Source organism: Notothenia rossii, assembly GCF_949606895.1.
Source record: "Notothenia rossii genome assembly, chromosome: 5".
NCBI classification, from domain to species: domain Eukaryota; kingdom Metazoa; phylum Chordata; class Actinopteri; order Perciformes; family Nototheniidae; genus Notothenia; species Notothenia rossii.
In genome coordinates, this window is record NC_136903.1 from 87,207,267 (window position 1) to 87,223,597 (window position 16,331).

At 39.0% G+C, this 16,331-nt stretch overlaps 1 protein-coding gene across 1 annotated transcript; it reads left to right on the forward strand.

Moving 5' to 3' along the window:
• The first annotated feature begins 893 nt into the window (after nucleotides 1-893).
• LOC307041056 (bactericidal permeability-increasing protein-like) lies at nucleotides 894-9,261 on the forward strand. Its single transcript, XM_079684378.1, has 16 exons — nucleotides 894-1,036; nucleotides 2,552-2,653; nucleotides 2,730-2,844; nucleotides 3,859-3,987; nucleotides 4,567-4,722; nucleotides 4,818-4,881; nucleotides 5,030-5,090; nucleotides 5,170-5,261; nucleotides 6,120-6,296; nucleotides 6,378-6,437; nucleotides 7,481-7,648; nucleotides 7,733-7,800; nucleotides 7,883-7,925; nucleotides 8,006-8,069; nucleotides 8,716-8,792; nucleotides 8,933-9,261. Exons 2-16 carry the CDS (start codon nucleotides 2,557-2,559, stop codon nucleotides 8,972-8,974), a joined length of 1,413 nt encoding a protein of 470 aa, XP_079540504.1. The 5' UTR covers nucleotides 894-1,036; nucleotides 2,552-2,556; the 3' UTR covers nucleotides 8,975-9,261.
• Nucleotides 9,262-16,331: the final 7,070 nt, after the last annotated feature.

Here is a 16,331-nt window from a genome sequence, read left to right on the forward strand (position 1 = left end):
CAATACATGATTGTCACTAAAAGCCTTGTCTCTACATTACAATAAAATATAAAAAATAATTGATTAATTAGAATTAAAATTCAAGTTAGTAGCTATTAAAGGCATAAAAAGACAGAAATGTATAATTCTTTCTTTAATACCAATGTTTCTTCTGCGCGTAAAGTGTCCAAACCGGGCTTGTCTGGATAAACGCAATTTTAAAACATAGTCATTGTCCATGCCGGTTTCAGTTGGATTATTTGTCACAGTTACTCGGATCAGATCGGTCTCCTCCATTTTGTAGATTATTTATGGCTTTTGAATCCACATAAACACATCGGCAAAATACGGCTTACTTTGAGCATGTGTTTAAAACAGTTTAATCTCTTTGTGAATTGTTTCCACTTGCGCTGTCCTTTAATTTCTTCATACAGCGGGAATCCAAATGAATTAATCCTGAGTCCAATAACCATCAAAGTCACTCCAATAGTGCTCCTTAGTTACGCTTTCATCCTCCTTTAACAAAATACTTCACATTCATCCAGTTTGTGACAATATTTGTAGCATTTTTGAGACTTTGAAACTTTAATTACCGCTGTTGCGCCCCCCCCTCCCCCCCCTTGTGTGTGTGTTTGTGTGTGGGGGGGGGGGGGGGGGGGGGGCGCAACTTCCAACTGGAGTCATTTGGGTGGGGGGTTTGGGAAAAAAGGTTGGGAACCCCTGGTTTAGACGACGAACTGGTGAGTACTGGAAGAGGGAACCGGGTTTATGCAGGTGTAGGTGAGCAGTTACAATCAGGGTTACAATCAAGTCAGCAGTTGAGGAGGTGTGGAAGCGGGAATCCAAAAGTAGTTCAGCCACGCCCAGGCAGGAAGACAGACAGAAACAAACACAGAGGGAAAAAAGAGGGAGGCAGAACTGTGGATCCTCACTGCCATAGTTTAGTTTCTGATTGGGTAAGTGAATTAAAGGCCATGTGCCTCCCTTCCTCTTTCACTCTTCCTTGTTTGCAGTGAGACTCACACATCAGGAGAAACCTGACAGACTACTGCTTCGGGTAAGAGCTTGTGATTATATGTAAAGATAAGAAAACATTCTTACATTTGTTCTGAGTTAACTTCAATTGTGTGAAGGAGCCTTGGATTGTAGTGTCTAGAAATGCTTATTCACATAAGATTCTTGTATTGTGAAATATGTGGGTTTCTTGTTGTGCCTCAACTGCACTGATTATGAATGTGTAGATAAGTATTAAGAGGCTACATATTAAAAAAAAAAAACAACCTAATATAACAATGTCTGAATACCAATGCTGCTGTTGCATTTTAGGGTATGCATAAATATGACTTCCCTACAAAACTAACTTTCAGAATTACTGTACATGTAAGTGCTAATCTGTTCACAGTCAAAGATCATTAGTGTATTTTGGTTTCCATGGTGAAATATGTTTTTCTTTTTAATAAGCAGCCTCTTTATCCTGTCTTGACATGCACTTAATTTATTAAAAGCACTCTTTGTCTTGCACGAGACTTGTGAACCTTCACGGAAGTTGGGTGGTCACATGTCTTACTTTTTTTTAGTTTAGTGTGTTCATAAATAAACATGTTCAGAGCCCGAATTTATCAATTTAAACGTGCAACAAACTACATTTTAAGCATCGTCACCAACACAAATAATGGTTTTAAATGGTGTTTATTAGTGAGCATCAGAAGGAGCTTGTGGACAAACAACATGTGATCACATTTGCTGACACCGAATGAATGCAATCGTGTCTAGACACAATTACTTTAATGCTACAAAAAAAAATGCATTTACAATCTCTAATTTCTATCTATACTGAATCAAACCTAGACCAAAATGGTGGACTGGGTCTTAAATATCTTCCTGATTTAATTAAAGTCCTGCTGACTGATCAGGGGTCATGTGATGTCGTCTGCGGCACTGAAACTCCTTCACAGGCCTCCACTGAAGCAGGAGACAGGGAATAGTTTAATTTTTACACCACTGATTATATGTAGCGGCGTTTCTTTTCAAATTAAGATTTTGTGTTTAAAAGCGTTATAGAAAGCAATATATTATTAAATATTTCAAAACGTGAAGTATTGGGACTACTTACAAAATAATGGTCTCGTTGGGCTCAAATTTCAGTTAAAGAAACGACCCATTTCAGAATTACTTTCACTTTTATTTTGTAGAACTACTTTATTTGTACCTTTTATTTTGTTTTCATTCACTTGTAACAAAGTATGTTTACTTAAATGTACCGGTATATATATTGAAGTAAATAATCGGAGTACTTCGTCCATCAAATTTGACTTGACTTGACCAGTGGAGAATGTTGACAATAAACAAAACAGAAGTGAATGTGCCTAAAGGGGAAGCCACTGATGTCCAAAGTTATGATGGTTATGGATTATATAACAATAAATAAGAAACGAGTATCAAATAGACAAAGCATTAATCTAGAAGAGGAAGGAATTGGTTGATTCCCAAACATAATTTGTGGAACAAATAAACATGTCAACATATCTTGAGAACAAAGTGCTGATGATCCTGTCCTTTTTCCTCCCAACAGTCAAGATGTTTCTGTGCTGGTGCCTGGTGGCTTTAATCCCTTTGACCACGAGCACCAACCCTGGAGTAAAGGTCAAGCTAACAGCTAAAGGCATTGAATATGGTAAGGTTTGTACTTTTAGTTTTAACTCGCTGATTTCTCCCGAGATGTTATCATCAATTTCCCTTGATTTCCCTAGGCAGAAAACTGGCAGTGGCTTCGATCTTGCAGAAACTCCAAACCATCAAACTTGATGATATGTCAGGTCAAGTGAAGGTGTCTCCCATCGGCAAGGTCAAGTACAGCCTGACAAAGTAAGAAAAACAGTGCATTCATCACCGTCGGTCCTGGAAGTGGTTACTTAAAAACGATTTGTGGGGTTTCCCCTTTTCTGTAATGTGTTGTGTTTGTGTGCATGTAAATGGTCTGTAAAGGCTCAAATCCGAAAAGTTTGAGTGAGTTTTCTCGCACACACTTCCCCCCCTGTCTGAACTGGACTCCTTTGTGTACTTCTGTAACATAGTGACTGTTGGGGAATAATTTGCTACGGTATTCAAACTTTGACACAGTTCATAATTTTCTCTTCTCACTGTCTCCTTTCCCATGGCATAGGTCTACGGCCTTGGGTATTGCTGCTACCTCTCTTAAGGAGGAGCAGCTTGGGTGCATTGTTGTTGAGACAGAGCACACGCTGCCATGAGGTAGTTTACTGTTCAGGGACGAAGGTTCCCTGGCGCCCATTATTTTCTTTGGACGACAGCTCTAGTAAGATTCAGGGTCCATATTGCTTTAGTCTCACTGATAAAGAATGTTGATTATTACACTCTGAACTAGTTAAAACCTCGAGCCGAGAAGAGTTCTTCAGAATTGATGTGGCATCTCAACCGTGTGGTCAAACCGTGACCCGTGACATGTCTTGTCAATTCTCCGACAGTAACTCCAAATAAACCATCAGTGTTTGCCATCAAAGCTCCAGCTCTCCACGTGTCTCTTTGAGTCCTGACTCCTCCATTGCTTCAGAAGTTTCCCCCACAGTGACATCACTCTGTAACACTCACGCTTCTTCTATTAGCTAGATTCCAACACATTGTAATATTGGCTAAGGGGCGGGACATCTCAGTTGACCAATCACAACAGAGCCGGCCAGCTAACCAATCAGAGCAGACTGGGCTCTGGTTTCAGACAGAGGGTGAAAAGAGGTGCTGCAGCACAGGCTGTATAAGAAAAATAAAGAGCTTTTTGAACATTAACGCATGTAAACGTGTCAAAGTAGAGAGCACAAAATACAAATATGGAACTGAAAATAACTTTCATGTTGTCTTTATCAGTATGAAAATGGTGGAAGTGGGATTGCCAACGGCTACGCTGAATCTGGTGCCAGGGACCGGTGTCAAACTGTCTATTGTCAACGCTTACTTCCGTTTGGAAGGAAACTGGCGGGTCAAGTACCTCTTTGTGTAAGTGAGAACAGATTTCTTCCTTCAAGGTCACCTATTATGCAAAATCCACATCAACATGTGTCCCCTCTGTGTAAAGATATTCTGAAAGTTTCAGGAAAAATGACCCCCTCTCTTTTTGTCCCGATCCATTTCTATAAAAACCTGTCTGAAAATGAGCTGATCAGATTTTGGCCACCTTATGATGTCATAACGATGTTTTGGCTTGTGTAACCATTAGCCAATCACCAACCAAGGTACCCTCCCACCCCACCTTATCACCTGAATCTCCTCCTAGAGCACCATTGAGTTCTTTGTAACCAAATGTCTCTCAGAGGGGCGTGGGGAAGGGCTCCTTATTTTCATCTAAAGTAACAGACAGAGAATCAGCACTTTGGAAACAGGGCTGAAACAGAGGGGATTATGGGTAATGCTGCAATGATCTGTTTGGTGTTTGGAGCCAAACACTTCAGATACATCTTTTGTATATATCTGAGAGCTATCATATATTGATGAAAAAGAGTATAATAGGGGACCTTTAAAGTTAAATATTTGGGGACATTCAAACCCCTAACCCTAATCCCACCCCTCTCTCAACAGAAAGGACAGCGGCTCTTTTAATTTGAACGCCAATGATATTAGTTTCAGTACAAGTCTCTCCATCATCACTGATCCGACCGGCCGACCTGCGGTTAGGAGCGTCGACTGTGTAGCCAATGTTGGCAAGATGAGCGTCCATTTTAAGGGTGGAGCCAGGTAAGAAAAAAAAAAGAAACAACTTTTGAACCAATTTGAAAGAATACCATTTTATTTAATTTTCGTGCTGCCATATTTCCTGTTTTTCATTTCAGCTGGTTGTACAATCTCTTCAGTAAATACATTAGTAGTGCGATACAAAAGGCAATGCAGACACAGGTGAGGACTGCTTTAGGTTTACAGACTCTAGCTGGTTTCCAAACTGCTCTTTATCCATGTTGGGTTCTTTTAAGAATATGTTCCCCATTCAGAAATCACTGGGCTAATTTATTGTGTTTTGGAATTTTTCTGCTCTTTTTTTTTGCAGATCTGCCCTCTGGTGGCCAATGCAATATCTGATTTGAACAACAATTTGAAAACTCTCAATGGTAAATCATTATCTTTATGTCAAATATGTGTATGTTTCATTGATGCTGAATATGTGAGAGACTTTCTGTCTTATTGCAGTTCTAGCCAAGGTGGACAAGTTTGCAGAGATTGAATATTCCATGGTGGCATCGCCTGCAGTGTCAACAACCTCCATAGACCTTGGCTTGAAGGTGAGAAACCATCCCGATGCTTTTGTTTGCTCGTTGGATTATTAAGGCTTCTGTACTGGAGCCTCAGCTTGGCAGAGATGGCAACAGTACACACATACTTTACTCAAGTAGAAGTACAGATACTCATGTTTAAAAGTACTCTGGTGAAAGTAGAAGTACTGACTAAACTTCTTTACTCAAGTGAAAGTAAAGAGGCTTTGAAATGTACTTCAGTAAAAAGTACCCATAACTAGCAGCTGTTTTAAAGAGTACCTGACCTCCCTTTATATTAATAGAACAATAATGTCATTGTTAGCTAATGAATGTTTCCATGCTGAACAACGGCAACATGACAACGTTTCCATTGGTCCCTCTTCTTTAGAGAAGACCAGGAAATGATGGATACACGGATCGTGTTCAAATCAATCGGCACACAATGACTCTAAATAATAATGATCACGCCACCACACACACATTCAAACTAAAGGAACCAGCCTGTTTGGAAAATGTAAGAAGTAGAAAGTACAGGTATTTGTGTTCAACATGTAAGAAGTAGAAAGTACAGGTATTTGAGTTCAACATGTAAGAAGTAGAAAGTACAGGTATTTGGGTTCAACATGTAAGAAGTAGAAAGTACAGGTATTTGAGTTCAACATGTAAGAAGTAGAAAGTACAGGTATTTGTGTTCAAAATGTAAGAAGTCAAAGTAAAAGGTCGTCAGAAAAATCAGTAGTGGAGTAAAGTCCTGATACCAGAAAAATGTACTTAAGTACAGTAACAAAGTATTTGTACTCCACTGCTTCCCACCTCTGCAGTTTGGTTATTAAGAAATAGACAGTCATGGTTGCGTTGCAAATGTTCCTTTTCTTTGTCTTTTAGGGCGAATTCTACAACATCGGGAAGCATCAGGAGCCTCCCTTTTCCCCCGCAGTCTTTTCCCTGCCGCCCCAGATCAACAACATGTTGTACATCGGCGTTTCCTCCTTCACCGCCAAATCTGCGGCCTTCGTCTACACAACAGCTGGAGCCCTCAGCCTGGACATCACTGACGACATGGTGAGCTAAATCCTCCTGATTCACTCACCTATCTTCTTACGTGAGATCACAATGCTATTCAACCTTTCTGACTCTCAACAGATCCCACAAGGCTCTCCCATCCGACTCAACACCCGAGCGTTTGGAGTTTTCATCCCACAGGTGAAAATAGATTCTACTCATTTTATAAAAAGCATTGTCTTTATAGATTGGTGTATTTTTTATGTATTTGTGTAGGCCGACGCAGAACTTAGCATCGCAAGGACTCCCCTCACCAAAAAGCAATGAGATTTTTCCATTGGATTTCAGTGTTTTGCAGAAAATTAGATATTTGGCAAACACACCTTTATAATACTAACATGTTTTGTTCAGCACGATAATATTTACATTATTATGATTGAAGCGTAATTGAAATCACCGGAAGCTAAAAGCTATTGTTAGGCTATAAACGTGCTTCATCATTGTTACATTGCTGCAGATCACCACCGCTAAGCTAAAGGCGGCTAATGTTCTGCATGATGACGTTTAGCAGCCTCTTTTAGACACTTGTTAGCAACCGCTGTTTATAAGACACAAAGAAACTTCGGATATTCACAAGTGGGTTATTTTCTGACCTTATTTATGTCAAAGAATAAAACTTTAAAATCTCTTAAAGGTGGGGTATGTAATTTTGGAGAAACCAGCTCGAGTGCGCTAGAATTTGAAAATACACAGCCGGAAAAAATCTGGCACTTCCTTACAGAGCCCCTCCTCCAACACACACGAACGCGCACATGACCAATGAGGGCACGAGATAAGTTTGTGCACAGATGGAAGGCTGACAGGCAGGTAGGCCATCCACTTACTTTAGCCGGGCCGGCTCAGATGATTGATCGTGCTTTTTCAGTGCTACGGCTTCCACAGATGACATTTTTTATGGATTTTTTGTCAAAGCACTTCAGATATTCATTGCTATCGGGATGCTAAGAGCATTTAATGGAATATAACAAAAAGGTGTATCTCGAGCCGGTCTCTCAAACTTAACTACCCCACCTTTTAAGCTTGTGTTTACAACAGACCTTATTTCAGGCATCAAACCATTCAAAAAACGTTAAAGTAAAGACGAGGTAACTAGAAGTGGTAAAATAATAACTCATTTCTGGGTTTTAGGGCTCATTTCCACACCAGTCAATTGTTTTTTGGTCAGCTATATATTTGCTTTTCAGGTTGCTAAGCGTTTCCCAGGTCTGATGATGAAACTTCTGGTGAAGACGGTGAAAACTCCCATCATCACGTTTGAACCCAACAATGCGACAGTTCAGAGCTTGGCCTCGGTGACAGCTTACGCTATCCAACCCAACGCCACACTTACGCCTCTCTTTGTCCTGAACTTGGTGGGTTACACAGCTGGTGTGATAAATAAAAAAACATTTGTTTGGTTCTACGTTGGGAACTGTCTCACTATATTGTCTTTACAGGACTCCAGTGTCAGCGCCCGAGTGTTTGTCAGTGGAACGAGGTTGGCCGGAGCCGTCACCCTAAACAAGTGAGTAACTAAAAACAAAAAAAGGGGCCAAAAGGTCTTTGTGAAGACGAGCATAACAGTTTAATTTGCCTCATTTGCACAGAATGGATCTGACCCTGGGGACGAGCTATGTCGGAGACTTTCAGGTGAGAACTCATTCTAACACAAGTCACAGTGTGCACATTCAGCACCAACATAACTAACTAACCCTAACCCTAACCTGCAGGTCAGCTCGCTCGATAACATCTTTCAAATGGTCCTCAAAATGGTGGTGATACCTAAATTGAATGGTGAGATATTGCATTATCACTTTGTGCTCTATATGAAATACAGAGACCCGACTTGATGAGAGGACTGACAGATTTAACTGTGAGTGCAATAAACTGGGACAATGTTTTGCTTTTTGCATTTTAATATTGTCCACTGTACTGCAGGTTAAGTCCTCAGAAACTAAATTAAAATGCCATTTTCATTTGAAAATCGACAGAAAATTGCATTTTATTTTAAATTGTGACTTAAATAGTTATTTCAGGAAAAGTAAATAATACTTAAATAATAAAAAATAAATTATAAATATTTAAAATATACATAAATATATGGGAAATGTAAGATTTAGAGTGAGGTTTCTATGGGATTCCATAAAAGACAGAAAGGCAAACCTTTTCATATTCATATTTAATTAATCGTGTTTATATTGCTAGTGTGCATTTTCATATAAATTATATTGAACCAATTTTAAAGTCATAATTTGTCCCCTTACATTTTTCAGTTAAATCTTATGTGTTGCATTTTTTATCTTTTAAGCAATTTAAGCTTCATTTAATGCATGAAATGTCCAATACACTTAAAACCTAATAAAACACTTTTGCTATTATATCACAACCACATTAGATTTTGCGGACTAGTTTTTCTAAATGTCTGAATTTTGCTTCATAGTTCAACTTGCAAAGGGATACCCTCTCCCGACACTTGGAAAGATGAAGCTGGTGAACACTCAGCTGCTGGTCCTGAAGGTCAGACTGCATGTTTCTTATAAAACTGTATTTATTATATGACATGGATTTTTACGAGGGCCAATAACTCAAATATCCAGACAATTTACATAATTATTAGATTTTTAAGCTGTTCTTAATTTTGGTTTATTTCTCTCTAGGACTACGTGATGATTGGGACCGATGTTCAGTTCACAGCTTGAGTGGCATTTCTGGAAGCTTCCAATTCTGCACCATGAAGACACAATCACAGTTCAACAATGAGAAACAATGAATGATGAAGAAATATTACTGTCAAATGCTGATCACCTGTTCGGGATATCAACCCAGTTTTTCATACTGCTTTTCTATTAAATATGAACCTCATATACAATGTAGATAGTGCACAGTCTGCTGGAGAAGGTTTGCATATTTTTTTTAAACAATAAACTTCTTTTAAAGTGGAACAGCACTCTCTGCTGCCAACTTTATGAACAATTTATAACTCAAAGGTTTCTGATTTTGTTTCAATCAGGAGAGACGGTTTTGATGTAAGAATATATATTTATTGCCAGGAATACACAAATGAATGTAATGGAGTTTTGGTGTTTAAGCCCCGTTGTGCAGGGGTCTCATTCGGGAGGGTAAAACCGATCCGATGAAAGACCCCGGGGTCTAGACGCTGGTGGTGGTGAATGGATAGTTGGGTTCGGTCTGAAGGGGAGGGGCTTAGATTGACCCTGGATTCAGAGGGACAGGAGGTGAAAAGGGGTGGAGGGGGGTTGCGTCGAGTCACCTGAAATGACAGCTGTCAGAGGGGGGAGAGCAGATTTAAAACGGTTAGCGGAGCGCTATGATACAGTAGGCTTGTGAGAATAGAGCGAAGTGATTGGTTAAGCTGGAGAATGACGCCCCCGATCACTTATTGAGAGGAGAGCGAGTAGTAACATAGCATATAGTAAGTGAATGAGTAAAGAAGGTCTTCCTGCAAACTCAATTTCATCCTGGGCCAAATTAGCATTATGGTTGGACTCAAAGGGCCGGTTGTAACTTTTAAGACTATATAAATATACTACATATATAAATATATTTGATAAAATAATGTATTATATGACATTATGGCCTCTGAATTGGATTATTGTCGGATAGGATAATAACTTATTAAATAACTACGTCTGAAAGCAGAAGTCCAGGGCAAATAATTGCAAGTCTCTTCAGTGCACATGGCACAAAACGAGATGCATTGTGGGACATGTAGTGTACAGTATGGGCAACGTGCTTCTGTAAATCGGCATGTAACCGTATAATAAACGTATTATATTCTTTGCAAGCTCTTGTGGGGCCAACCTGTAAAGTCGCGGGCCGGATTTTGCCCCCGGGCCTTCAGTTTGACACCCCTGAGATAAAGCCTTAAAGCTCTTGATGATTGTTACTGACTTTACTTTGACATGTTTTAATTGTTTTTCATAAAGTAGTGGCAGAGTTCATGATAATGAGTTTACCATTATTGTATTAAACACTAGCATTTAAACAACTTTAATGCCCAGAAGTTGATGCAATACTGCCTTCAGCCTCAAGGGGGTCGCAGTGCACCATCAGCTTGGCAATACATTAGGTAGAAATCCTACTGAGTAACACATTTACTGTAGACTAGTGTGTACATTTGTTGCTGAATTTAGCTGAAAATGCAGAAAAAGCTGAATATGTTATTAGCTGAATAGTAGCTGCTTTTAGCTACAAAAAACCAAGTAAGTGTGTTGCTGAACTTAGCGGAGAAATGCAGAAAAGTGAAATGATTTGAATCAAAATCGTTACAGCTCAAATGCATTGCAATGACTTTGTTGAAAACTTGAAAGTGAAATGTAAAACTGTGTCCTTGGGCAAGACACTTCACCTGAACTTGCTCCTGTCGGTATTGTCCACAGTAGATGACCATTACATGTATGTATGATCTGTATATGTAATGTGTATTTGTAAAGCGCTTTGAGTCATTGATAAAGCGCTATAATAAATATAAGGATTATTATTATTATTATTAAACTGGAAAAATAAAAAGGTTTAAAAAAGGTATAAAAAAATAAATGTATAGCCTCAATGTCCTGAAATAGCTGAATAATAGCCTATAGTTGAATGTTTTCTGTAGCTGAAAGTAGGCTGAAGGAGTTAGATATTAAATGTAAGTAGTAGTGAATGAATGTGTATTAAGAAGAGAAAAGAAAGTAAAAATGCTTTAAAAAGCAGCAGAATATTTTAACTGGCTTTTTCGCAGAGCAGAAGAGAGGAGAAACTGAACTCTTTGTGAACTTGTCTTTATCCTCGATTTTTTCCATACAGAGTGCTATATCGGTCTGAACACACATCAGACTTTACAATGTGTCCAAATGGCCCCAACCAGTCAGAGATGACTCAGGTAAAGTGTGAAATATCACTGGATTACAAACACAAGGCGTGAACAAATGAATTAACAGTTGCATTGCAAAAACACTTCCTCTTTTGTGGGAGAGCTGATATTTTGCATATCGTTATCCTTCTTGTGAGGATTGAGATTGATTTGTCTCAGCCATTCATTAAAAATCAACTATATCCATAGAGGATAAATGATTGTACGATTCGTAAAATAAAATGATCTGACTTCAATATGTTGGAAACAAAACTATCTAAAGATAAGCTATAAGGTGCTTTCTTTGGCTTTGCCTGTTTTTAACCTTAATGTTTGAAATAGTTTAACAGGTTTAAGTAAAAAAAAAAGAAGAAGCTTTGATTCCATATAAAGGCCAACCAGCAGCAGGAGTAATTATATTGGCAATAAACTCACTTATAAAGTGGCTTTAATTGAAAATGCAGACATTTTTCATTTTACATCCTAACATTGCTCAGTCATTTCCGTCACACTGTATGTATGGTGGTAAAAGCCGTAACTGTTGTATTTTGCATCAATATTTACAGATAAAAGGACATACATCGACAGGTAAGTCATGTGTACAACTTATATTTTTGGATGAATGTATCTTAAAATGTCCAATAAATATTATATAGTAGCATTTTTTTTTTTTAATGACATGTAATTCTATCAGAGCTTTTTTCCACTATTTTAAATCTGTTGAAACCAAATACTGGAAACACCTAACAACAAGTGAAGTTTCTAACATTACACCACACTCTCCGCAGTACACATTAGCACAAGTATGATTAATACGCAGCTCACTGCTTTGTTCCCTTTTCATCATCATGATTCCCGTTTGCTATTGGCCAGTTCCGCTGATTTATGTGTTCCTCTTTCTTTATGGGACATTGACGTTGCCAACACCAACAAAAGCACATGAGACAAATATGTTGACACCAAACCTGTAAACTATATCAGATTCAAGTTATTTATTTGCACCCACAGGTAGATTTGGTTTGCAGCAGGTAAAAGACACGATGCATTGTGAGACACATTTTTAAACAACATACAAATCTTTAAAAAGTACACTGTGATCCATCACTTTTAAAATCCACTAATACAAACATGAACAAATCAGCAAGTTGATAAATAAATATATAGGCATTGCTTCCTAAAGCATCTGTTTGACGCTGCTACAACTTGTTAATTTGTGCAATGGTTGCTGGTAATTGTACTTTATTTTTGTATTTTACGATTATGCTACTCGATACTTTAACTGCACTACATGTTTGGGGATTTTCTTTTACTTTATTATCCACTACACTGTTTTACAGATTTGGTTATTTACTTTGCAGATTTAGATTATTAATACAAAATGTTAATTTGTTCATGATATTATAACAAGTTAAACCACCTAGTTGTATCATCTAGTCATTCAAATCTACCACATGTTTACTCAGCGCAACATTGAAGTGACGCAAAAAATGTACGCATCAATAGTTATAATGCCGCTGCAACAAGTCCTTCAACTCCTACGAACAAATAGGTTGATTGTTCACCAGTTCATTACGACCTATAATCACGTTTTAAAGTTATCAACCTCTAAACTCACCTCTTCAATCTGGCTTTTTATGTGTGATTGTTTTTGTATTGCTTGATTTTAACTTGACTTTAACTATATTTATTTGTTGTTCTTTTATTTTCAGTATCTCTGTAAAGTGTCTTTGAGCACCTGTAAAAGCGCTAACAAAATTAATCTATTATTATTAGTGCTCCCGTTGACTGCAAACGCTCCAGTGGGTCGTATATTCACAAATAACCCTCTCTGGAAAATCCTAAATTGTAGGATAGTTTGGCCATTAAAATGCTTTTTGATTACATTTCTTGCGAGAAGTGTATATTGTACTTTTAGAATCTACGTCCAGTGGATGTGTAGGATCTATAGTTTGATAGATATTATGCAGCGTCCACACGGCGGCGTGCGTTGAAGCTTGCCGGCGGGCGTGTCGGAAACTCGACCAACAACCAATCACATGAATCTCCCGCCCCGGAAACACAAGCACGCGGTTTGATTGGCGAAAGCTTGTACTGGCATATGATTTGATTGGCTGACACTTCCGTCAAAGCTTCAAAAGTAGAACATTGCTCTACTTCTAATTCTATCGCTCGAAGTGGAGTCTAAAGAGATGAGTTTTCAGTCTGAAGAAGATGTGTAAGCTATCTGCTGTCCTGATTTCAATGGGGAGCTCATTCCACCGTTTTGGAGCCAGGATAGCAAACCCACGTGTTTTTGCTGATGGGAACTTGGGTCCCCCTCGCAGTGCGGGTGCAGGGAGCTGTTTGACTGATGCAGAGCGAAGTGCACGTGCTGGGGTGTACGGTTTAACCATGTCCTAGATGTAGGAAGGGCCAGATCCATTCACAGCATGGTACGCAAGTACCAGTGTCTTGAAGTGGATTCTAGCAGTTACTGGAAGCCAGTGAAGGGAGCAGAGGAGCGGCGTGGTGTGGGAACATTTAGGAAGGTTGAAGACCAAACGAGCCGCTGTATTCTGGATGAACTGCAGAGGCCGGATGGCACATGCAGGTAGACCAGCCAGGAGGGAGTTGCAGTAGTCTAGGCGTGAGATGACGAGAGCCTGGACCAGAACCTGCGTCGCTTTCTGGGTCAGCTGGGGACGTATCCTCCTGATGTTGTAAAGAGTGTATCTGCAGCAGCGGGTTGTAGCAGCGATGTTTGCAGTGAAGGACAGTTTGTTATCTAGGACCACACCCAGATTCCTTGCAGTCTGAGTCGGGGAAATAACAGAGGTACCGATGTTGATTGTTAGGTCAAGAGTGGGGCAATCTTTTCCCGGAAGGAAAATCAGTTCAGTCTTGTCGAGGTTGAACTTGAGGTGATGAGCAGACATCCACTGAGAGATGTCAGCTAGACAAGCAGAGATGCTTGCGACGACCTGGGTCTCTGAGCGGGGAAAGGACAGAATTAGTTGGGTCTCATCAGCGTAGCAGTGGTATGAAAAACCATGCGTGCTAATGACTGATCCAAGCGAGTTTGTGTACAAGGAGAAGAGGAGGGGACCAAGAACAGAGCCCTGAGGGACCCCTGTAGTTAATTGACAAGGGTCGGACTCAGACCCTCTCCAAGTTACCCTGTAGGTACGGTCTTTGAGGTATGAGGTGAGAAGGGAAAGTGCAGTGCCTGAAACTCCAAGTTTTATGGGATATGGTGTTTATGCGAAATGAAAATATATTACTGATTTTCTTTGAATATAAGAATGTAAATACTGAGTTGAGAGAATAGTCAGGGGTTTTGGGTGATGGGACACAAATCTAAGGAATCAGAATTTCAATAGCTTACCGTTAAATGACGGATATACCTTTCTGTCTTTGATGTTTTACAAATCAGATATTAATGTGTAGAACTACAATATGTGAAATGATATAGCAATATCCTATACAATTATGTGAAAACATAAATAAAACTATACATATTCAGATGTTATACATACATAAGTTTCCTACACTAATAATACAAAGTTATTATGGTATTGTATGCTGTGTGTTATTTGTAGCTACCTTTCCAACTCCTCATGCAGTTGACTGTTACAGGTGTATTCAGGTTCAGGGTACAATGCATAAGATTCAAATCGAGAGACTGAAACTGTATTCTTCTTTACCATTCTGTTTAATTTCACAATAAAGTTAATAGTAATATTATGTTATTATCACCCATTTATTAATTATATGTTTTAAATTTGATACCACCAATGTCTTTCCCATCCCCTAAACCTCCAGGGATGTACACAGTTTAATACTGGCAACTTCTAATTATGGGAAATACGAAAACGTCTTTTAAAACTACAATTCCCAGTAGAGACGTGCCATAGAACATGTTGCGAAACCCACACATAGCCAACATGTGTAGTTCTGGGAGGGGGGGGGACGGGGACTAGTTTGAATCCTGTTTTGGATAGTGTGCCGCGGCGGCTTCATTCCATTTCACAGTGCTGTTTGACGCTCGGCGTAACCTTGGCGCACTGCCACTCCAACATCCAATCACAGAGCTTGAGGACTAATCACGGGTTTGTCAAGAAAAGGGTAGTCCCAAACGATAGCTGAGGATTGTGGGTAGTGTAGTGTCTTCGGCGGCTATCCTAAACTCCAACAAAACTATTTGTTTCTCTGAATCGAAGGAAAAACACGAAAGCATTATACACAATTTAAACCAATCAATGTTGTGTATTTAACAAGGATAAACTGATGTTTTTAGTGGATGAGTACTGCAGATATCACTGTGTGTTTAACAGTGAAGGGAATACTTCCGGTTTTACAATGAAAACTTTGAGAGCGGAAATACTGTTTTCACGTGAGGGTTGACCATAGAGGGGTTGACGCTAACTTTACATGGGCACTGGTCAATTGAAATGAATAGGGGGAAGGCGTAGTATATTGACGTTCTCCTGGCGAGACCTCAAATCATCTTCGTAATATCTATCAAACTATAGATCCTATACATCAGCTGGACGTAGATTCTAAAAATACAATATACACTTCTTGCTAGAAATCTATTCAAAAAGCATTTTAATGTCAAACTATCCTACAATGTAGGACTTTCCAGAGAGGGTTATTTGTGAATATATGACCCTCCGGAAATTTTTCAATCAACGGGAGCATCAGCCCATATGCCGCAAATTGTTGCTTCTTACACGACCACTGTAGGTGCTAAACTTTAAAACCTGACTATAGGTCGTAATAAGCTGCTGAACAATCGACCTATTTGGTAGTTTTTTGGAGGCTGTATAATACAATCATTTTAAATATTTGATGCCTAATTGGGCCATTCCGCATAAAAAGTGCTTTTACTTTTGGTACATTTCGGTCATACTTGTTTACTTTTACTTAAGTAAAGTTTTGAATGCAGGACTTTTATGTTAACTGAGTATGTTTAGACTGTAGTATTGCTACTTTTACGTAAATAATCTGAGTACTTCTTCCACCTCTTGTTTCCTAAAACTAAATAAATGCTGGTTGTTGCAAACAGTTTTGCAATTTGCTTCAGAGGAACATTCTGAGTCAATAATTGAGATATCATAATGCAACACTAACATAAGGACACGGTTAGTATTTTGTAACATGTCAGGTGATAAAAGATTAGCACAGTGAAGCAGCGGGAAAACCAACATGTGTTAATGTTG

Excerpts from the sequence above, each read along its gene's own strand:
- LOC307041056 (XM_079684378.1), top strand. The coding sequence starts at position 2,557 with ATGTTTCTGTGCTGGTGCCTGGTGGCTTTAATCCCTTTGACCACGAGC. Across the intron at positions 4,723-4,817 it reads CATTTTAAGGGTGGAGCCAG|CTGGTTGTACAATCTCTTCA; the intron begins GTAAGAAAAAAA and ends TTTTCATTTCAG. Across the intron at positions 6,297-6,377 it reads TGGACATCACTGACGACATG|ATCCCACAAGGCTCTCCCAT; the intron begins GTGAGCTAAATC and ends GACTCTCAACAG.